The 23,168-nt window shown below is 43.7% G+C and overlaps 1 protein-coding gene across 3 annotated transcripts in view; it reads right to left on the bottom strand.

The window, feature by feature from the left end:
* The window catches only part of LIMA1 (LIM domain and actin binding 1), a 79,626-nt gene that overhangs the window by 36,437 nt on the left and 20,021 nt on the right, over positions 1-23,168 (bottom strand). For all 3 annotated transcript variants that reach the window (XM_070740524.1, XM_070740525.1, XM_070740526.1), the window contains exons 2-3: positions 22,936-23,072; positions 7,630-7,675 (exon numbers count right to left, since the gene is read on the bottom strand). In XM_070740524.1, the coding sequence (XP_070596625.1) occupies positions 7,630-7,675; positions 22,936-23,054 (165 nt within the window). In that variant the 5' untranslated portion in view covers positions 23,055-23,072. The remainder of the gene's footprint in view (positions 1-7,629; positions 7,676-22,935; positions 23,073-23,168) is intronic.

Below are 23,168 nucleotides of genomic sequence, written 5' to 3'. Positions count from 1 at the left end.
GATGTCTCCCCCGGGCCTATATAATTTATGTATGGTATGTTTGTATGTATGTTTGCTTAAAAATGGGTTTTTTTTAACTATTTTCAATTTTCAATTGTATATTATTAGATTTGTTATGAATTGTTTTATTGTGTTGTGAACCGCCCCGAGTCCACGGAAAGGGGCGGCATACAAATCTATTCAATAAATAAATAAATAAATACTGGGATTGGTTCTCTTTGTTATTCTTGTGGCTACACTGTGAGTTCCATCTTACAAATCAATCAGAAGTGAACGTAACTTTCAGAAATACAGTAATCAGTTTCTGCTCCATTTCAAGACGGTTTAAATTTGCAGAGAGAAGTAATAGTGCAAGATCAGGGAGTCAGAATTTTTTTAAAAAATTGAGAGGGGGAAGAGGTACAGAACCATACAAAGCAGTGGAAATGTTAGTGCAGGTTCCAAAAAAGTATTCCGTTGCATCTGGAATAAACAGTATATACAGCACACTGTGACTCATCTTGGATGCTCTTTGAATTCATCTTTGTTTTAATGCCCTTGTGCAAAGCTCACTTTTGTGGCCTCTGCTGACCTGACTCAGAGTTTACTATTCAATCCTGTACGTCCAAAGAATCGTCAGCCAGACAGAATTGCTATCTAACAGACTCAGGTCCAAGAGTCAGCTCTTTAATACAGTGAGTCACACATTAGACAAGGAATGCTAAGACAGAGAGAGAGAGAGAGAGAGAGAGAAGGGGGGGGAGCCAAATTTGATAACAATCAGAAGCAGGACAGAGCGTTCTCAAGCTCACCAGAACAAAATTTCATCTAACACAGAGGATAAGCAGTTCCAGGCAGCACACAAATACTCTTAGTAAGGTTAGAAGGTTATGCTGAGCAGACAGAACAGAATCAGAAGCGTGGATAAGGTCAAACATTAGCAAAAGCTGTATCAGTACCCTAGTTTAGATAACAGAGGCCAAAATCAGCATGTTGAATCAGCAATCTGTTTAAATTCAGAGCTATTTAAATGAAATCACTTTAGTGAACACAGGAGCAAGGATGTCACAGGGGCAATTCTAACTTCACTGATACAATAGAGAGAAACCTCCAAGGACTGAAGTTAAGAACCAAAGGATCTGTTATTGCCTAATGTCCCTTTTTCTAATTTATATAAATTTTTACCAGTGTTGGAAACATTGTCAACTTCCATTTGTTGCCTTTTGGGGTTTTCCATTGTGCTTCCATCTTTTTTTATTTACCAGCCACAAAGATGAAATATCTGCATATCTCTCCGAAAACTCGGGTTGCACTGTCTAGAGCAGTGATGGCTAACCTATGACACGGGTACCACATAGAACCATATCTGTTGGCATGCGAGCTGTTGCCCTAGCTCAGTTCCAACGTGCATGTATGTGCCAGCCAGCTGATTTTTGGCTCACACAGAAGCTCTGGGAGGGTGTTTTTGGCCTCCAGGGTGATGGAGGAGGGAACTTTTACCCTCCCCTGGCTCCAGGAAGCCCTTGGAGCCTGGGGAGGGCAAACCACAACCCGACTGGGCCCACCAGAAACAGGCCATTTCCCTCCTGGGGGTGAAGGAAGCTGTTTTCACCTCCCTGGGCATTGAATTACGGGTGTGGGCATTCACATATGCGCAATAGCGCGTAACCATACACTTTCAACACCCAAGGAAAAAAAGGTTCACCATTAGTGGTCAAGAGACCATGTGATATAATTATATCATTGTCTATTTGTGACCTTCTGACAAGCAATGTCGATGGAGAAGCCAGATTCACGCGCAGTGATTCATTTAACGACCGTGCCGGGAAAGGTCGTAAAATGGGACAAAATTCACTTAACTGGCTTGCTTAGCAACAGTAATGTTGGGCTCAACTGTGGTTGTAAATCGAGGATTGCCTGCAGCCGACTCTGTCTTAGGTGATCTTCCCCATTTTCTACAGCCAGAGGTTTTCACCAGAAACAGTAGCTGCCTCTACATTTTCCAGGTGTCTTTCAAATTGAGAGAACTGACTGAGGGTGGGGACTCATTGCTTGCACAGCAGGACTCATCTTTGCCCTGCTGCTCCTCCCTCCCACTTAATTCAAATTAATTCAAAATTCCGCATGTGAAAACTTCAGTGAGATGATCAGTCCAGAAATGACATTGTTTCTTCCTATTACTAGAATACTGAGTCCAGCTAAGATGCCTTCCCTGTGAAGGTGCAGTCCTTGTTCTCAAAGATGATCAACCCACATTAATTGCGTGGCTTCATTCATAATCAGGAGTTTCAGGTGCAAGTTGTTTTGATGTGTATGCCTACGGGCTCATATCCGTGGACAGAGAAATATAATTTGAAGGCAGTGGTCCAAAAATGGCAATATACCCTGCCTTGTGCTTGGAGGGGTGAGCTAAGCTCTCACTCCACAAAAGTCTTGACTCATCCTGATTCCCAGCTCCTGGGAATATACTCTGCAACAGCAGAAATTTGGAAGGCCAAATGTTTACTACAGGGAACATAGGGAAGTGCTGATGATTTACTTATATTTGTGAAAAATGTATTTATTGTGGTCCCCAAAACAGGACAAGAGAGTTAATAGTAAGTGAATACTACTTGGTTGACAATTCCTTATGTTAAACCAGAGGTCCTTAACTCCCAGTCCGTGGCATGGAAAAACAAGCGAAGCCCCATCCACGTGATGCAGACAACAAGAGAAAACCACGCTTCCTCCAGTCCGTGGAAAAACCTCTCTCCATTGAACTGTGCCCAAAAGGTTGGGGGTGCTGTGTTAAGCTATACTTAATCAGAATGGTATTCTGAGTATAACTGGCAGTGACCCTTTGTCAGTGGTTAGAGTGCACTACTGCAAGCTACTTCTGCTGATCACCAGCTGCCAGCAGTTTGGGAGATCGAATCTCAGTAGGCTCAAGGTTGTCCCCACCTTCCATCCTTCCGAGGTGGGTAAAATGAGGACCCAGATTGTTGGGGGCAATATGCTTAGTCTCTGTAAACCACTTAGAGAGGGCTGTAAAGCACTGTAAAGCGGTATATAAGTCTAAATGCTTTTACTACATTTCTGCTCACAGAAACAAACTTTGGAACCAAAATAGAATATAAATTAGAAAATGAAGATGAAATCCTCCTGGCTTGTTTTATTCCCTGAAAGAAGAACCAAGAATGAGGGAAGATTATTTGTTACCAAGGCAATTTTCCCAATGGCGGGGTTAAAATATTATCCGTAAGTTCTTAACCTGGTTGAATATTTGCTACACCTAATGGTGTTTTCCTCCCATATCTCTGCTGCTATTAAATGGTAATTTATGGTGCATGGGGCAACTTGAGGAAAAGGAATGCGTGATTCATTCCTTTGCTTTTGTTTCCCTTCCTTACCACCAAACAGCAACAGGGAAAATACACCACCCTGCTGCCACCACCCAATTTCTCTCCTTATCATAGAATGAGAGTTGGGCAGAAGGCAAGAAGTTGTGTGTTGAAACCAGAGAGAAAGTTGCTGCACCACACTGCCTCCCACTACAAGCTTAGGTCTCTGAGTTAGACTCCTTCCAAATATCAGCTTAAGTGAGTGGAGGTGAGTATGTAGAGAAAGCACAGGAGAGAACGAACAGGCTTCTCTGCCTTCTCCTATACTGCATAGACCTCCAGGTGCCAGCTGGGTCTTACCTGGGTTGATCCTTCGTTTACACCAGATCTACAAGCAGACAACCTGGCCTTGGGAAGAGCCATGCCTGCAGGAGCCTAAAGTGACCAATAGGTGCCAGGCTAATTCCACCCTCTTAAGAAGTCGCCACCAGAATGGCTAGGGAATAGCATTAGAGCGCACCCATGGTAAAACTGCCATGGGTGATCGGCTACCCAAGAGGGAAAACACAAATTAAATGCAAGAATCACTAAGGAAAACTTTAATTATGGTGCTTCCAGGAATGAGTTGGGACATTACAGTGAGATGGCAAAAACAACAACAACAACAACCCTATCGACTTAATTATATTGTCATAGGCAAACTAGGAAAGATTCTAAGCAGGATGACTTCACACCTACATGTAGATGAAAAGTACAAACTTTACATCCTGGAATAAAACTTGGGCTATCTCCTGCCACTGGAAGACTGTTCTAAAGCTTTCTTTTTTGCGAATGCTTCTAGCACTTAGACTTCTCTACCGCTTCACAGTGCTTTACAGCCCTCTCTAAGCGGTTTACAGAGTCAGCATATATTTTATTTTATTTTATTTTATTTTTTTAATTGGATTTGTATGCCGCCCCTCTCTGTAGACTCGGGGGGGCTAACAACAGTGATAAAAAACAGCATGTAACAATCCAATACTAAAAGAACTAAAAAAAACCCTTATTGTAAAACCAAACATACATACAAACATACCATGCGTAAATTGTAAAGGCCTAGGGGGGAAAGAATATCTCAGTTCCCCCATACTTGACGGCAGAGGTGGGTTTTAAGAAGCTTACGGAAGGCGAGGAGGGTGGGGGCAATTCTAATCTCTGGGGGGAGTTGGTTCCAAACGGCCGGGGCCACCACAGAGAAGGCTCTTCCCCTGGGGCCCGCCAAACGACATTGTTTAGTTGATGGGACCCGGAGAAGGCCCACTCTGTGGGACCTAACTGATCGCTGGGATTCATGCAGCAGAAGGCGGTTCCTGAGATAATCTGGTCCGGTGCCATGAAGGGCTTCATAGGTCATAACCAACACTTTGAATTGTGACCGGAAACTGATCGGCAACCAATGCAGACTGCGGATTGTTGGTGTAACATGGGCATATTTGGGGAAGCCCATGACTGCTCTCGCAGCTGCATTCTGCACGATCTGAAGTTTCCGAACACTTTTCAAAGGTAGCCCCATGTAGAGAGCATTACAGTAGTCGAGCCTCAAGGTGATGAGGGCATGAGTGACTGTGAGCAGTGAGTCCCGGTCCAAATAGGGCCGCAACTGGTGCACCAGGCGAACCTGGGCAAACGCCCCCCTCGCCACAGCTGAAAGATGTTTCTCTAATGTGAGCTGTGGATCGAGGAGGACACCCAAGTTGCGGACCCTCTCTGAGGGGGTCAATGACTCCCCCCCCAGGGTGATGGACGGACAGATAGAATTGTCCTTGGGAGGCAAAACCCACAGCCACTCCATCTTATATTGCCCCCCAACAATCTGGGTCCTCATTTTACCCACCTCGAAAGGATGGAAGGTTGAGTCAATCTTGAGCCTGGTGAAATTTGATCTGCCAAATTGCAGACGTTTGCTATGTCAAATGTCCTATTCCAAAATGCTGAGTTCACGATTAGAAGAGTGGATAATCTGTACTACAGGACAATTCAGAAGCAGCTTCAAATATTCTTAAGAGCAGATCATTCTCCCAATTTTCTTCATGTTGGAGCAAGAGGCAAAGGAAGGTGCACTTGTTCTCATTCTCCAACACCACATGTACCAGACTTCTGGATGTCTTTCCTTTCCAAAAGTGCAATGCTATACTGCACTTCTATTCTACTAGTTTTTCTCATCATCCCTATCACCCATTTCCTCCCATGTTGACTGTATGACTGTAACTTGTTGCTTATATCCTAAGATTTTTATTAATATTGCTTCTTCGTTGCTTATTTGACCCCTATGACAATCATTAAGTGTTGTACCACATGATTCTTGACAAATGTATATCTTATTTTATGGACGCTGAGAGCATATGCACCAAGACAAATTCCTTATGTGTCCAATCACACTTGGCCAATAAAATTCTATTCTATTCTATTCTATACCTACAATGTCACGTGGCATAAAGCAGCATGAGCCTAGTTTGGGACCCCTGATGTAAGGAGTGGAGGGTGGCTCGGGAAAGTAGAAGAGATCCTAGGAGCTCAGGACCTGAAAATCCTCCCTGCTAAAACCCAAGTAAGATTTTCAGCCTCTGAGCAAATAGACACTTGTCTGTGGCCTGTGTTTGGCTTTCCAGGGCCTTCTCTACCTGACTGGGCCACTCCAAGCTCCTTCCTTTACCGGGCCGTCACCCTTAACTCCGTGTTTGGATTTTGCTTCCCTTTTGTCTCTGGGGATGGCTGGAATTTGCCTCCCAAAGGATTTCACATCCTCTCTGTGCACGGAAGGGATCTGACTTCAGTTCTGTTTCTGTATCCAGCCAAACGTGTTCAGCTCCCTTTAGCAAGAAGCTCTTTCAGCCAACTCCTAGAGAGACAAGGAGTCTTCTGTCACGCTGTGGATTCACAGCCTCCAAAGACATTAAGAAACATCCAGTAGTTAAATAGTTAACTCTTGTTTGTTATTGTAGCTCCTCCCTTTCTATGATGTAACCCTGCTTTCCTCACTTCCTTTCCTACACAGGAAGAGAAGGCTAGCAGACATCTTTTCTTCTTTCCTTAGTCTTTAAGATGTAAGGGCATGCTTTCTGCCTCTCCAGGCATTATAATCATTTTTTACTTTTCTAATAAAGTTAACTTCGTTATGAAGGTCTCCTCGTAGCTCAACTCCATCGACCTCCGTGGTAGTCTCATTTCAGCTCACGCGGGCTGATTCTCTCATTGAGTTCCTCCCACGACATCTTCTTGGTAGAAGAATTGGTTGGCACTCTTCCTTGATAGCTTTCCCCACTGGCTTTCTGGAGAAGGTTGCATATGGCAATCGCATAATTGTGGAATCCTTGACAGCCAATCATTAGCACAGGCAGATTGCAAAAAAAAACAGATTACGATTGACCGCTCAATATTTTGAGATGGCAGGAATTGCTTTATGGGCTGTAAAGCACCCTATCTGTGGCCATCGTAATTCTGGACTGTTGTTAAACGAACAGTTGTAATTCAAGGACTAACCCTAGTAATGAAGGATTACAATATTTTGTTCATATAAATTCGAGTCCTGGGATTTTCCAAGGTGTAAGGGAAGGGGGAAGATTAGATGGGATTATGATGTTCCCATTTCAGAACCGAAGCTTTAGAACAGCTGGAAAGTATTACTCAGAATAGTAAAGTTGTTATTTTGGAAAGCAATGGCATGTTAGCTTTATTTATTTTTCTTCAGACTGCTACTTTGCTGAATAAAATATAATCAAGAACCAAGTCCAACCTTATTTGCATGGATAAAAGGAACCAGTTAAAGAAATTAACACAAGCAGAGAGGCAGAATTATGCATATAGCCTGCATCTAAATTTGAAAGTTAGCATTACAAACTGCATAATAGTTGAACACAGCAACCTAGTGTACTTTGAATTTAGGACACATAAGTTCACGTCTCAGACATTTTGAATGTCAGGAAACTTACTTGATTTTCTCATTAGTCAACCCTCGTGTGAAGACAAGGAACTGCGTCATAGCAAAGTCTAAGCCAGGGGTGGGAACCAAGGCCCTTTTTATGACCTGTGGACTTCAACTCCCAGAATTCCTGAGCCAGCATGTATGGCTCAGGAATTCTTGGAGTTGAAGTCCACAAGTCATAAAAGGGCCATAGTTCCCACCCCTGGTCTAAACTAATGCCTAAGGCTAACAGCATTTCTCAAAGTCAGCATGGGAAGAGGAGACAGAGAAAACCTTTTGAGGAAATTCGAGAGTAACTGCTAGAGGGGATCAAATGTCATTAAGTTGTCATGCTATTACTGAGTTCATAACAATTTAAAAAATACTTACACTTCTTTTTTTCTCTGAAGCCGCTTCTTCAGCTGCCTTCTGGTACCTTTACAGCAAAGAATGGCAAAAGGTAGAAAAAAACATTTTTATTCCAACCACTGCACTTTTCAATAGAATGTATACAAAATAGGCGTTGATTGCTTACCTGAACGCCTCTTCTCGTACGGTGAGCGGGTACAGCAGTCACATGGGTTGCTCATGTCCAATCCGGTGGAACTGAGCCTAGTATTAAAAAAGCTTGCCGGATCCGCCCCTTCCCCAGAATTCGCGAATCCATAGACTAGGCTCAGTTGTGAAGCTCTGCAGTGTTCAACTCTCATTGTTAGAGGAAGAAGGATAGAGAAAGGTAAAGAAGACACATACAAGGGCGGGAAGTGACTGCTGTACCCGCTCACCGTACGAGAAGAGGCGTTCAGGTAAGCAATCAACGCCTATTCTCCGTACTGAAGGAGCGGGTCCAGCAGTCACATGGGACATACCCAATAGATGGTCCCTAGGGTGGGATTAGATTGCTATCGTGTGAGATAACGGATTGGAGTACCCTTCTGCCGAAGGCAGCGTCCGCTGAAGCGTAAGAATCAATCTTGTAGTGCCTGATGAAGGAATTTGGCGAAGCCCAAGTGGCTGCTTTGCAGACCTCCTCCAACGGGGCTTGAGTCGCCCAAGCGGCCGAGGTGGCTGCGCTCCTGGTGGAATGCGCTGTGATGTTCCTTGGAACTGAGAGGGAGGCCGACTCATAGGCCTTAGATATAGTCCCTCTGATCCAACGGCCTATTACTGTAGAAGACACTTTGGCCCCCATGACTCTGGGATGATAGGCTATAAAAAGTGCTTCTGACCTCCGAAAGGGTCCTGTGCGTTGGATATAGATTCTCAGCGCTCTGGTGAGATCCAGGGTGTGCCATCTAATCGCCAAGGGATGGTCTCGTTGGAGGCAGAAGGAAGGTAGGACAATATCCTGAGATCTGTGGAACATGGAACTAACCTTAGGTAAGAAGGTGGGGTCCAGTCGCAAGACTACCTTGTCCTGATGGAATTGACAAAGGTCCTGTCTGATTGAGAGGGCAGCCAGCTCCGAAATGCGTCGGGCAGAGGTAATAGCCACCAGGAATGCTACCTTAAAAGATAAGTACCTGAGGGACGCCGATTTTAGGGGTTCGTATGGTGCCTGCGTGAGGGAATGGAGAACCCGTGGCAAATCCCAGGATGGGTACCTGTGGACCTTGGAAGGTCTGAGGTTGGCTATGCCCTTGAGGAATTCCTGAACTTCAGGGAAGGCTCGGAGAGGCTGTCTGCGGGGGCCCCCTAGGACAGATGAAATGGCAGCCAGGTGACGCCGGAGGGTACTGGTGGAAAGTCCTTTATGGAAGCCTTGCATAAGGAAGGAAATAATTCTGTGTATGGGGATGCACAGAGGGGAAAGACCTTCCTGTAGACACCACTGGTGAAACTTGGACCACGTGTGGTCGTATATTCGATTGGTCGAACCCCTTCTGGCCTTTAGAATGACCTCCACTGAGTCGGGGTCATGACCACGCAGTTCTAAGTCTCTCCTGATAACAGCCAGGCGGTGAGGTGGAACCACTCCGGGTCTGGATGGAAAGAGGCCCCCTGCCGCAGCATATCCCCCGAAACGGGGAGTCGCCAAGGGTCCTGGACGGACAGCTGCTGGAGATCCGCGAACCAGGGCCGGCGGGGCCAATGAGGGGCGATTAAGATTACTCGGGCCCTCTCGGTGAGGACCTTGTGAATCACGTCCGGGAGGATTGGAATTGGAGGAAATGCGTAGAGTAGGCCTGGAGGCCATGGACTCCGGAGGGCATTGATTGCTTCCGCTCCCGGGGATGGAAATCTGGAAAAGAAGCGAGGGAGTTGGGCGTTCGCATTGGTCGCGAAGAGATCCAGGATTGGTAGGCCGAATCTGAGGCTGATTTGATGGAACAGGTCTTGGTGGAGGTTCCACTCTCCTGGGTCTATCGTTGCTCGGGATAGCCAATCCGCCTGGACGTTGAGGCTCCCCGAGATGTGATCGGCTAGGAGCGACTGGAGATGTTTTTCCGCCCAGAGGCCCAACTTGAGGGCCTCCCTCATGAGAGCCTTGGATCTCGTGCCCCCCTGTCTGCAGATATGGCTTTTTGTGGCAATGTTGTCGGTGAGAATGAGAACGTGCCGGTTGGGAATGCGAGGAGAGAAATGCTTCAGAGCCAGGGAAACGGCTCTTAACTCTAGCCAATTGATTGGCCTGGAAGCTTCCTCTGGGGACCACGTGCCCTGGGCTATCATCCCCTGGGCGTGGGCGCCCCATCCCGATAGACTGGCATCTGTGGTGATGACAAATTGATCCGGGCACCTGAACGGGGATCCTCTGTCCATGGCCGGAGACTTCCACCACTTGAAGGATCTGCGAACACTTAGTGGGATGACAATGCGTCGATTTGAGTTGCTGTGCCCCGATCTCTGAAAAGGTAACAGGAGCCACTGGAGTTCCCTAGCATGAAGGCGAGCCCAGGGAATGATGCCTATGCATGACACCATCTTCCCCAAAAGGGAAGAGAGAGTTACTATGGATACTGAAGAATTAGATAAGATGTTAGAAATTAACTCCACTATACTGAGTTTTCTCTCGGGAGAGAGAAAAACCTGAGAGGATTCTGAATCAATAATGGATCCCAGGTGAGAAATGGATGTGGAAGGTTGGAGGTGACTTTTATCAAAGTTGATGGAAAAACCATGGTCCTGAAGGACTGACATGGTGACAGAAAGGTCAGTTTTCACTTTCTCTAGGGAGTTCCCATGGACCAAAATATCATCAAGATAACATAAAATGTGGATGGGAAACGCCCGGATATAGGCCGCCAGGGACCCCAAGAGCTTTGTAAAGACCCGAGGGGCCGAGGAAAGGCCAAATGGCATCGCCCTATACTGGAAATGCCTGCCTTGAAAGGAAAAACGTAAAAATTTTCTGTGGCATTTGGCTATAGGAATGTGAAGGTAGGCCTCAGTGAGGTCTAAGGAGACCATGAAATCTCCCGTGTGAATGGCGGCCAAAATAGAAGATAAGGAGTGCATCTTAAACTTCCTATATTTGATGAATAGGTTTAGTTTCTTTAAATCCAAAATAGCTCTCCAACCTCCGGAGGACTTTGGAACCATAAATAGGATGGAGTAAAAACCTAGGCCCTTCTGACCGGAAGGGACCGGTTGAATGGCTCTGATGGACAATAGATGAGAAATGGCCTCCTCCATACGGTTACAATCTGAGGAGGACCTGGGAGAAGGGCAGGAAATAAAACGTTTAGGGGGAGGAGAAATAAATTCTAAAAGAAGGCCTGTTTGAACAGTGTCAATGACCCAAGGGTCCTTGGAGGTGAGACGCCAATTAGAGACGAAATGGGCTAGGCGACCCCCTATGGGAATTGAGGAAAAATTACCATCTAGGTTTTTTTGAAGCCCTGTTAGAGGACGCTCCCCTTTGGAAGCGAAACCCTCTGCCCCTGGAGTTCCTACCTTGGGAACGAAAGCGGGGGGAATACTGACCTGGAGATCTCTGATAGGAAGCCGCTTGATCTTGCTGGCGCCCTGGGCGACGAAAGGACTGCGTTTTGGTAGCCTTTTTTGTGGTTGGACCCAAAACTTTCTTCTTATCCGTGGTTTCCGTGAGGAGTGGATCCAGAAGATCACCGAAGAGAAGGTCGCGCTTTAAGGGACCCTGGGATAACTGCCACTTCTGGCGAACTCCCGCTTGCCAAGGGCGAATCCATAGGAGTCTTCTTGCCGTTGTAGAAGCTGCAATAGACTTAGCAGAAAATCTAGTAGATTGCAAGGTGGCATCAGCCACGTACTGGGCAGCTGCAAAGACCTTGTTGAAGTCTTGTTGACCTCTCAAGTCATCGGGAGGAATATGCTGTTGAAGTTGGCGAAGCCACAGCAGCATGGCTCTGGAGAAAAAGGAAGCCGCTGCAGAACTTTTAATGGCCCAGGAATCAGCGGTGAATCCTCTTTTGAGCATTTGCTCAATGCACTTGTCCTCTGGGCGGAGGACTTCCTCCGCCTCGCCTGGCACAGCCGCTGCCGAGTGAAGGATCTTGACAGGTTCATCCGGTTTGGGAAAGGATAGAAGCTCTTCATAGGAAGAGGAAAGTTTGTACAACTTTCTGTCCTTGGTGGAGGGATTAAGGCCAGAGGCTGGAAATTCCCACTGTTTGAGTAAAGCATCTTTAAACAATTTAGGCATAGGAATTACCTCGTTATCCTCCTGTTCCTCTGTGAAGTAGGGTAAATTCTCCTCCGGGGGATCAGTGGAAGTGGAGGCTTGTTTCTCCTGGGCCGCTAATCCCGTAGAAATTCTAGCTTTGAGGAGGAGAGATTTGAATAATTGAGAAGGAAAAATAGTAATTGGAGAAGGAACCTTTATTTGGGATTCCTCATCATCTGATAAACCTTGAAAAGGATCCTCATCATCCTCCATATCCTCATATTCGTCCTGGGAGGAATCTGAATCATCCTGAATAGGAGCCCTGACCGCTGGGGAAGAACCCAAGGGGCGGGAGGGACGAGAAGGAGGAGGAGGTAAGGGAAGCTCATTGATGGTGGAGAGTTTGGCATCAATGGCTTTGGACAACACAGCAAAAATAGATTGGAACTCAGGAGGTAAACTGGAAATATCAGCAGAAATGGCAGAAGAATCCCTAAAGGCCTGGGAGGATCCTGGCTGGGGGGAATCTTCAATAATATCTGGTTCCTCTGGACCTATGCCCCATAGGTTAGGTTGGGGTCTGTCTAGGTTTGGCTCATCCAGAGATAACACAGGGACCCCAGAAGGAGGTAGACTAGAAGCCTCTGGGGGGTCTTGACTACTGATTACTTGGGCCTGCACTTTCAAACGTTTTGCTGATTTGTCATGAATTTTTTGTAGGGCTAGGTCCCTTCTCTTCTCGGCCCTGGTGACCTTGGTCGAGGGGCGGGCCCCTGGAGAAGAGGAGGAAGAGGCCTGGGGGATACTAGTAATCTCATCGCCTGTAGGCCTGGCCTCTCTGGGACCTTTAGTTGTGCCTCTCTTGGGAAAGGTAGCCATAGTCTGACAATTAACAGAAGACAAGGCTGAGCCAATAACTGAATAATAAGGAGAAGAATTTCAAGGACTTCCCAAGAGGAATGGATCCTGCTTCGAGGCCTCGAAGCTGCTGAAACTTGAGGACAATCTGGGCAAACCCAGAGTTCGTGCCCCCAAATCCAGCGGGGCCAGCCTCCCTAAACTTTATAATTAAGTAAACCAAGGCACTCTGGTTGGAGGCTTAGCCGGTGGAGAATTTAGCCTGGGACCCCCAAGGCCCGCTCCGGGATCCACGCGGTGGACTGAGGCCTACGCGGCTGGCAGGAGGCCAACACGAGAGGCCTAGATTTAAAAAGGGCGCGAAGGCCTTCGCGCCGAAAAAATCGCTCCGAAGATTTCTTAAAGGGGAAGCGATCGACTAAGTCCAGGAGACTAGAAGGCGTCTCACTCCGCAGGAGGTATTTATTAAGCCCTTAAATATTTTGTATACAATAAATAATCAATAAATCAATAGATTAATACTTGCACCAGGACCTCCAGGCCAAAGGATTAGAAGAATCCACAAGCGGCCGCTGGGATCGTAACCGGCAAAACCGCCGGGGGAAAACGAAACCGCAACTTCTCCAAAGGAAAAAAGCCGAGCCGCAAACGGCTGGCGCTATTAGTGCAAGTAAATAATAATGATAAAACAAATCTTACTACTTTTGAAGAAAAAGATCGAAGGGAAGGTGTTAGAATGTTGAACGAGCTATCACAATACAACCGCAGGATATGCGAACTGAGCGAATTCTGGGGAAGGGGCGGATCCGGCAAGCTTTTTTAATACTAGGCTCAGTTCCACCGGATTGGACATGAGCAACCCATGTGACTGCTGGACCCGCTCCTTCAGTACGGAGAATTTCAAGAAACTAATCATTACTTTTAAAAGTAATTGATGTAACAGTTTAGAAGGAGGGGAACAAAAATTTATTTTTTTGTTTGTTTTGTCAAGTATGTATTGGTGGTATACAAAGATATAAATAATATTTATATACAGTATATGATACTAGCAAAAGAGAAACATGAGGACAGGGGATGAAAGGCACTCTGGTGCACTTATGCACGTCTCTTATTCTATGAAAAAACAAAACAGGAATATGCCATGCAAAACTAAACAAAATAAATATTTCAAAGGGCCACAGATATATCACAACATGAACTTTAACCAACTACAGATCATTTTGCAAAATGCAAAAGTGCTAATTTCACGCAGCCATTATCAGCCCATATGCAAATATACCCACAGAAAGAAAAGAATGCAGCTGCCCTAATATACTTCATGGCTCACTCTGATAAAGTAGGACAAAATCCAGCAAGTTTATCCCACAATAAAAGCTTATCCTTTAAAGATAAATAAAAATTGCACAACATTTTGTGGTAAAAGATTAACAAGGACATTTGTTGTGCAATTGATTTTACACCATCGCATTAGCTATCTATAATTATTTAAAGCTATTTAATTTTTGAAGCTTCTGGTGTTCACAGAGGCCTCTGATGAGGAACCATTAAAAGCCTTCAAGCCAGAAGATTAATTCAAGATGACTTTTTCCACGTTTACATACCAAGCAGCCATTGCAGAACAAGTTAAAACCAGCAGGTGAGATAATAGTAAACCTTAGGCGAGTCACTGCTCTTGAAAAGACTGATCACCACACCCATGATTAAGGCTTGATCTGATAGCCTTTGTCCTACCTTGCGCAATTACGCCACCTCTTTAGAAGCCTCCAGATACAGATTCTATTACTAATTATACATTTTTCTGCTTCCGAATTTTTTAAAAAAAACAATATAGGGAAAAATCAGTAGAATGCAACAGAATTCAAGTTCCTTTCCTAGCAAAACAGATTACATCAAAAGGATGCCCACAGAATATAGTCATTTGATACTCCAGTGAAATATGGAATATATCGTATTTTTCAGACTTATAAGACACACCCTAGTTTTGGAAGAGGAAATATAGGTGGTTGGGGAAATCCACCTAACGGGTATTCATCTGGCTAACGTCTTTAGCCTGGTTCAGCTTCAGAAGATTATTTTATCCCCTGGTTAGGGCTGAAAAAAACTTTTTTTCAGAGGGAGTAGGAATGAAGACAAGCTTGCAAAGACTTAGGGCTGGAAAAAAAACTCTTAGGAGGGAGTAGGAAGCCAGAAATATCGTTAGCATCTCATTAGGGCTGAGAAAAAAAGCTTCCAAAGAGCTACATTCAGAATATAAAATGCATCCAAATTTTCAGCCTCTTTTAGAGAGGAAAAAGGTGCATCTTATATTCTAAACAATACGGTAAGTGGGGGTTCAACCCACCCTCCGAATAATTTTACCCTATACCTCTACCAGGCTTTTTCATGTGCATCAGCAACATAAGAACCTGAAATATCATTTCATCAAGATGGGGTAATGGCAGCTGGCTCAGACTGCTGTAAGGGATCTTCTACAATCATAACTGATCAGAAATGTATTCAGTACAGGGGTACCTCTAGTTATGAACTTAATTCGTTCCGTGACCAGGTTTGTAAGTAGAAAAGTTCGTAAGTAGAAGCTGCTGCCTTCTCACCTGGCTGCCTTGCCCGTCTCCCACGCATACACACCCTCGGCCAACGGCGCCCGCCTCACCCGCTCCAAAAGCCGCACCGAGGCCGCCTGGGAGCCTCCACTACCAGGACAGGTTGGCGGGGCAGGGGCTCGAGCTGCTGCCAGGACAGGTTGGCGGGGGCCCAGCCTCCAGCTGCCTCCCCTGCACAGCCCAGGTCCACCGGCGAGAGCTTCGCCTCGGCCATTTCTTCCAAGGGTGTCCCGCAGTCTTCTTTCCTGGGAGCGGAGATGATGCCCCCCACACCGCCTCCTCTCTGCCGAGCTCTCCCAGCTTTCCTCCTGTCTGCTCCCCCACCCCCACCCTCCTTCAAAAGAGGCGAGGGGAGATTGGACGGAACGCCTGGCAGCTTTATTGCAATTCTTCTGTCCAGAAGATCCCAGGTGTTTCTTTCAAAAAGACTAAAAAGAAAAGCATCCTCACCTTTCTGTCAAAGGGGAAGAGAGGCCAGGTGGAGAGAAAAAAAACCCTTTGGCATTGCAGACTCCAAAGGGGTTTTTTGAACAAAGATAGACAATGAAAAGAATTGGAACTCTTTTGGGAAGGGAAGGCAGCGGGTGGAAGGATGGAGTTTATTGCTGCATTTGATAGTGAAGAGTCATATTAAACCAGAGAATTGGTGCCTCCTTTCCCGTGTGGGAGGGACTTGAGCAGAGGGACACCGGCAGGAGATTCGCCTTCCTCCATGGAGGGGAGGGGGTTCATGGCATTGAAGCCTCAGGATCCGCAGCGGGGAAGAGCCCACTGAAGTTTCGGCTGCTCCCCTTTCCTTTTTCTTCTTCCCTCTCTCCCCCTTCCTTCACCTCCTCCTTTTCTTCTCCTTCCCCCCTTTTTTTCTATCCTGCCTTTATCCCCACTTCCTCCTCCTCCTTCCTCCTCCTCCTCCTCTTTCCTTCTTCTCCCTCTTCCTCCCTTCCCTTCTTCCCCTCCCCTTCCCCCTCCTCTTCTCTTTTCCTCCTCTTCCTTCCTTTCCTCTTCCCCCTTTCTCTCCTCTCCCCTCTTTCTCCTCCTTCCTCCTCTTTCCTCTTCCTCCCTTCCCTTCTTCCTCCTCCCCCTCCATGTGAGAATGCCCTTGCTCCCTCCCCACCAAGGGCCGAAGTGAGGCTGTGTGCGGAGGGGATGATGAGGTCTGTGGTCCCTTTGCCCCTCTCCTGCCTGGGTATCAAAGAGGGCAGGAGAGGGCCAAAGGGACCACAGACCTCATCATCCCCTCCGCACACAGCTTCCACCCCAGCAGCAAAACCTCCCTATTTTCCTTCCCAAAAACTAAGGTGCGTCTTATACTCCGAAAAATACGGTAATTCTAAATGCTATTGCTATCAGTTCAAAGTAGTACTCTAAGAAGAAGCACAAAATTGAAGTATGTAGTCATTGTGAGAAACAAAACTTTAAGCTATCTATATATTTATTTATTTATTATTTATTATTTAGATTTGTATGCCGCCCCTCTCCGCAGACTCGGGGCGGCTCATATATAGCCTTCAGTCTGTTTCAGTTGAACTATTATTCAATTTAAATTAAGTCCCATTCTTCCTCCAAGTTGCATAAATTAACCCTATTTCCAAGTATCCGCCCCTGGATCAGGCCAATGTATAATAACAACAACAACAACAACAACAACAACAACAACAACAACCACCAATCTGTCTTCAAGCTTATTGTTAAAAAGAATTTAAATCCTACATCAGTCCAGCCACTTTTTGCATCTGATGAACCAGGCTGCAATTCACAAAAGCTTATGCCTTTTGCCACAACAGACAACAGGGCTCTCCTCCTACATAATTAAAAAGTAAATTCTCCTTCAGATTATATTTAGTTCCCGATGACTTCACAGACACACTCATGTATGTAAAGAATAAAGTATTTTGCTGTGCCTTCTTATGGAATGTTTGGTTTTACTTCCTGGTTTAGCCTACAGCGCTGAGATCCAGGGATTAACTAAGTCTGACACTGATTGGGTTTTAAAGGTCACTCAGGGTGCTGCTAACTGTACTTACAGTGGGAAGGGAAGGGTAGGAAATGGGGAAAAGCAATAATCTGTTCTCTCTCTGACCTGGCTGCCCTTAAGAGTGATCAGATGAGGACCAGATGAGATTCCTCCCTGCCTTGGAAGCTCTCACAGTCTCAACTGGTTCCTTTACTGATTATGTGCAGTTACAATGATGATAGAAGAAAATAAGTTTACCACTAATGTCTGCATTTATGACCTTGGTCAGTCTTAAAGCAAAATAACCTGAACTTTGATCATAAGTACTTTCATGATTTCACTCAGTGACCACTCTGCTTAGCAACCAAATTCCTAATTCTAATTTTGGCTGTACCTATATAGAGTTTGGAGCCCTCCCATAGAGCCTCCACAACCAATAATTGAAAGAGCCAGGATAAAAAGCAGCTCCTCATTGTCTTTAGGAATAAATAAATGCAAGGCTGTCTCCCTTACTGAAAACTACATTTATTATTTATTCCAGAGAAAAATACTAGGTTTTTTTCTGCCTTTGATGCCAGAATAAATCCTCAAATTTACAGTTTTAAAAGGTAGTTCTAACTTCAGACAATATATCACCTTGGACTGGATTAGTCTGTAGCTTAACCAAAGCAAATGCACAAATTATTTAAGGATTTATATTGCCACCTCTGTAGGTGCACTTTTGAGAGTAGCTTTTAATAATTAAAACCAATTCGAAAACTGCAGTTAACATTCTGCTAAAGTAACAATACATTGAACAGGAAAACGTTTAGCAGGCAAATAAAGTTATCTGATATATTTAACTGTTTCAGTAGTTTCCTGGTGGAATATTGTATAATATTGTAGAACAGAGCAAAATGTGGGTGGGGGCAGCAAGTGAACCGTGGGAAGCAAATGATGAAACAATTGCCAATATGACTTGTTCCCATCCTCAAAACATTACGACCTGAACAAAATATTGTTGGGAGGTCAAAAACAGGCCTATTTTTCAATAAAATGGGCCCGTTTTTCACACAAATGGGGGCTTTTTGCCCTTCCACACTTGTATTTTTCACTGATTGTATGCTGATCTTTGCCAATGGTATGGCAATACATCCAATTAGTATTTAATTTGACTCCTTCTGGGCCATACAGTTGAATCAAAAATAATTTTGAATTCTCAAAAATGTATAATTTGACACCAGGATGGCTGGTTCATACCATTACGCCATGTTTTGGTCGAATGTTAATGTATTATTAATTGGATTCATATTATTGTTCTGTTTTTGTACATGCTGTGAGCTGCCCCGAGTCCTTGGAGAGGGACGGCATACAAATCCAATTAAATAAATACATAAAATTAAATAAATTAACCCTCATTAAACCATGTTAATGACAAACATAGAATGTTAGTGATATAAGTCACTTTTACATATAAGCTTGTTAAACTCCAGAAAGATGTCTGTCTCATGGCCCACCTAGGCCTCAGTTGCTACCGGAAAAAGAGTGGCGGGCAAAACGGCAAGTGGGAGATTGGGTGGACATGGGCAGCAATGTGGGGACAGGACCGGCAAACTGCCTGCCACCACCTTTGCCTCTTAACGCCCCACTAAGGCATCCCACAGGCCCTCAGTGGGTGGTACCACCCACTTTGGGGACCACTGATCTAGTCCAACACCCACCCACCCCCGCTCAAGGCTGCAGACCTTATACCATCTGGGTCAAATGCTTATCCAACCTATTCTGGAAAATCTCCAGCAATGGAGCACTTTTTGTTTTAAGAAAGACGCACATATTTTTAAACAAAGGCACTCTCTTGCAGCCATCCATCTAGCAGATGTGGCCTAGAAGTATCCTGGAAAATAAAAGTGATGCTGGGAAGCTGTCAGTTTTCATATCCTACCATAATTTTTTCATTTTTAAGAAATTAAACTAAATTCATTTTAAAAAATCTATTGGGACAAAAAGCTTGGGGGGGGGCACTGAAGAGGTATCTGAGGGAACACTGGTACTTTGGGAACTATCCTTAAGATCTTTTCATCAAGAATTAAGAAATCAGTCCATCAGTTATAGTAAGCTCTGTACTATGTATATTACGTATTGGACAAAATAAATAAATAAAAATAAATAAATAAATAAGCAGAAGAGTGAAATTAAAAAAAATGTTTTGATAAAGTTAAATAAGTTAAGAAGAGGATTGTTATACTATTCGATGTGGTATACCAATATATTAGTATTACTATTAAGTTAAAAATAAATAAAATGATAAACATGGCTGTAAATTGAAATTGTTATTGTATAAAATATTTGCACAAAATATACCGGTATGTACCCAGACGACACACCGTTTAATGAAAGATGTTTGAATTAAAGTGAAAACAAAATATTTTTTAAAAAAGTTATAGCAGCCTCTGTATATGAATGGGCGTCCCAGCTGAAGCTGTTTTCCGAATTTGATCCTTTGCTGGTCCATCTTGAACAAGTCCTCAGATAATCAGTTCTAATTTCAGCCTGTAGAGGAGGTGCTGCCATGCTGGTGGCAGGTAAAATTGCTGAAAGATTGGATACAACAGCCAGGCCTTTCCAATTCTGTCTTGTCCCCTTTAGAAATTTTAAACTTGCCCCCTCTATATATATTTTAGCTTTTTTTTTTTTAGTAGTGGTTGGTTTTAATTTAAATACCATGTTGGAGATAATTGGAAATACTGTATTTGCTCCTTTTCTTTTCCCTTAAGGTTCTTTTTCTTTTCTCTTTCATTTTAAAAGGGCATTTATTATGGAAGAGGGTTTAAAGCATATATAAAAATTGATATGGAGGAGATTTTTGAGAAAACTGAAACATTTTGATCTAATTAATTTGATGTGATTAAGAATAGTAACAGCCTAAAATGTATACAGTTTTTACTTTTTATTAAAAAAAACTTTTTTATCATATAAGGAATTGGAATAATTATTTTTTGGTCCAGATGTTAAATCGTAAGGAGGTGGCATTGGTTAATCTGTATACCAAAACTGCAAAAATGATATATTGTAAATTAATGGTATCTTTTTTTCTGTAGATGTGATTGGAGAAGGAAAAAAAATTCACCCAGAGAAATTTTAAACTGAACTATGCTGGCTTCTCTCTTTCTTTCTCTCTCTCTCAGGAATTCAAGGAAGGCATTTCCTGAAAACACTTAAGGCAGAATATGCTGCCAATTGTGGCTCTTTCTTTCCTTGGCTACAATGACATTTACTTTCCTAAGTACAAAAATACAGTTTTTTCAACTCCCTGCCTGTTTCTTTCTGTAAAGAAACATTATAATTGTCTAATACATAGAAATGTGGTTGAAAAGCCTTACATTAACTCAATTTAGTGTCATGTGTAAACCAACAATCCAAAATTACAGATATTATGCCAGAACAGAAATTGGAGCACAGACCAGCCAGAAATAACAAAATACATTTGGTTAAAATATGGTTACATACTGCGATCAGATATACATAAAGTGCAGCAAAGTAGAGTTTGATGGAACATGTGAATTGAGCGGTCAAAATCTCCAAACTACACACTAGTCGCCACCACCATATTCGACTCTAAGGCCCCCCCAAAACAGAAAACCCTCAAAAACAGAGGCCAGCAGCTCAGAGAATCTGCAAAATTCCATCCCTAAATCTAGGCCCATTATTCCTATTTGTTTGTTATGAGCTCAAACTTGCTCTGTGTTTCTTGAACTCTGGTATCTATTTGTCACCTTTTAACTCCATATCTAATAATAAATTTTGAAAAGGAAGAAAGCAAATTCCTGAAAAATACATAGCAAAATACTTTCCATTTTAAATATTCATCCCTGTATCAAGCTAATGATGATTCCATTAGCTAAGACAGGGAGTATGCAACACAATGCCAGTAGACCCAACATGTCAGACATTTCCCTTGTTGATGTGGCCACCAGACGTTAGGGGAATTTACACAAACAATAACAAAAACAACAAATAGCATTATCAGATTAAAGGATTATCCTTATAGAAAACATCTTTTGTGGGGTTGTCCATGTTTACCTTCTAAGCATTCCTAGGAAATAAAAAGTATGGGTAATTCCAATTTAATATTTTGTTTAAAAGTGTGCAACTTGGCCAGAAGAAAAGAAAAGAAAAAATTGTATTGGTTGAAGAGTATTCAGGGACGGAGTACCGTATTTTTCGGAGTATAAGACACACTGGAGTAAAAGATACACCTAGATTTGAGAGATGGAAAACAAGGAAAAAAGTATTCTGAATCAAATGGGGTAGTAAATATATTACTTAATAAAATACCAGTGTAGCAGAATACTTTTCACAAACATGAATACTTTTTACAACCATGTACACTTTTTACAAACTTCAAAGTTGACAGCTTTAAGGCTTGTGGACTTCAATTCCTCCTCCAGCCATGCTAGCTCAGGAATGGGAGTTGAAGTCCACAAGTCTTAAACTTGCCAAGTTTGAAGACCCTTGCACCCCTGATCGCAATGTCCTCAAACGTAACAGCTTTAACAGTAGTGGACTTCAACTCCCAGAATTCCTCCTCCAGTCTTGCTAGATGGGGTAATTAGAAGGCAAAAACACACCCGTTTTTACAAAAAATGACCTTTTTTTTTTTCAAAAATGGGGTGGGCAAAGCATCTGAGAAATCTGCAGAGAACTGCTGGGTGCTAAAGGATGGCAAAAATGCCCCCATTTTTGTGAAAAATGGTCCATTTTGTCATTAAAATGGGGGCATTTTTGCCATCCTCCAGCACCCAGGAGCTCTCTGCAGGCTTCCCAGACCCTCTGTCCACCCCATTTTTGTGAAAACAGGCCCATTTTTCGCAAAAAGTGGATGCAGGGGCAGAGATTTAGACAGCAAAAAAAAAATGGCTGTATTCAGTGTATAAGATGCACCGACATTTCCACCCTCTTTTAAGAGGGAAAAAGATGTGTTTTATATTCCGAAAAAATATGGTAGTTGCTTATTGTGAGCTGATGTGGAAAGGATTTCGTTCTTCTGCTCTTATGCAGGCCCACTATTATACTTCTCTCAATCCCTTTCCGCACCCCTCCACTCCAAGGCTGAAAATTCTCATTAGGAAGCTCTGATATTTATCAATTTGCAACTGATGTGGACATTTATTTATCTATTTATTTATTCGATTTTTATGCTGCCCTTCTCCATAGACTCAGGGCGGCTTACAACATTTTAGCAATAGCACTTTTTAACAGAGCTAGGTTATTGCCCCCACAATCCGGGTCCTCATTTTACCCACCTCGGAAGGATGGAAGGCTGAGTCAACCTTGAGCCGGTGATGAGATTTGAACAGCTGACCTTCAGATCTACAGTCAGCTTCAGTGGCCTGCGGTACAGCACTCTACCTGCTGCGCCATCCCGGCTCATGCTTAATTACAGCAGTTTTGGAGTATTAATTGTAAAGAAAATGACAAATTCTGTGTGTGGATGTGTGCCTTCTCTATGTTTACTAAGTATCTTTAGAAAAACTGATATTTTGGGGACAAAGTTTTACTGTGGCTCAGCTCACTAATTGCTTTGAGTTGGGGGAAAAACTTGATACATCAAGCCTTAAAAGATGGTATTCTCTAGTAAGGAATATAGCAATATGTATCTTAAAAATGACTTTTGATTTGATAAATAAAAGTCACAACCCAAAAATCCCAACAGCACTTACTTGGAGAACCTCTGTAGGAGAGCTGATGATGTGTTTGCATTGACAAGAGACAATTCTTTGGCAGTTATCCTCAGCGAATGTGAAGCCCATTGCCTTCGGTTAAATGGAGATGGCTCCATTCTGAATTGCAGTAATGCCTATTGGAGAATGAAAATGACAGACTGGTTTTTACATAGAAATACTCTCCATCCCATTGTCTTTGAGTGACAGTAACTCCCCACTTCTTGGACTTC

Source organism: Erythrolamprus reginae, chromosome 2 (genome assembly GCF_031021105.1).
Source record: "Erythrolamprus reginae isolate rEryReg1 chromosome 2, rEryReg1.hap1, whole genome shotgun sequence".
NCBI classification, from domain to species: domain Eukaryota; kingdom Metazoa; phylum Chordata; class Lepidosauria; order Squamata; family Dipsadidae; genus Erythrolamprus; species Erythrolamprus reginae.
Note: the sequence above shows the minus strand (reverse complement) of the source record. Positions and strands in the feature narration are given on the sequence as shown.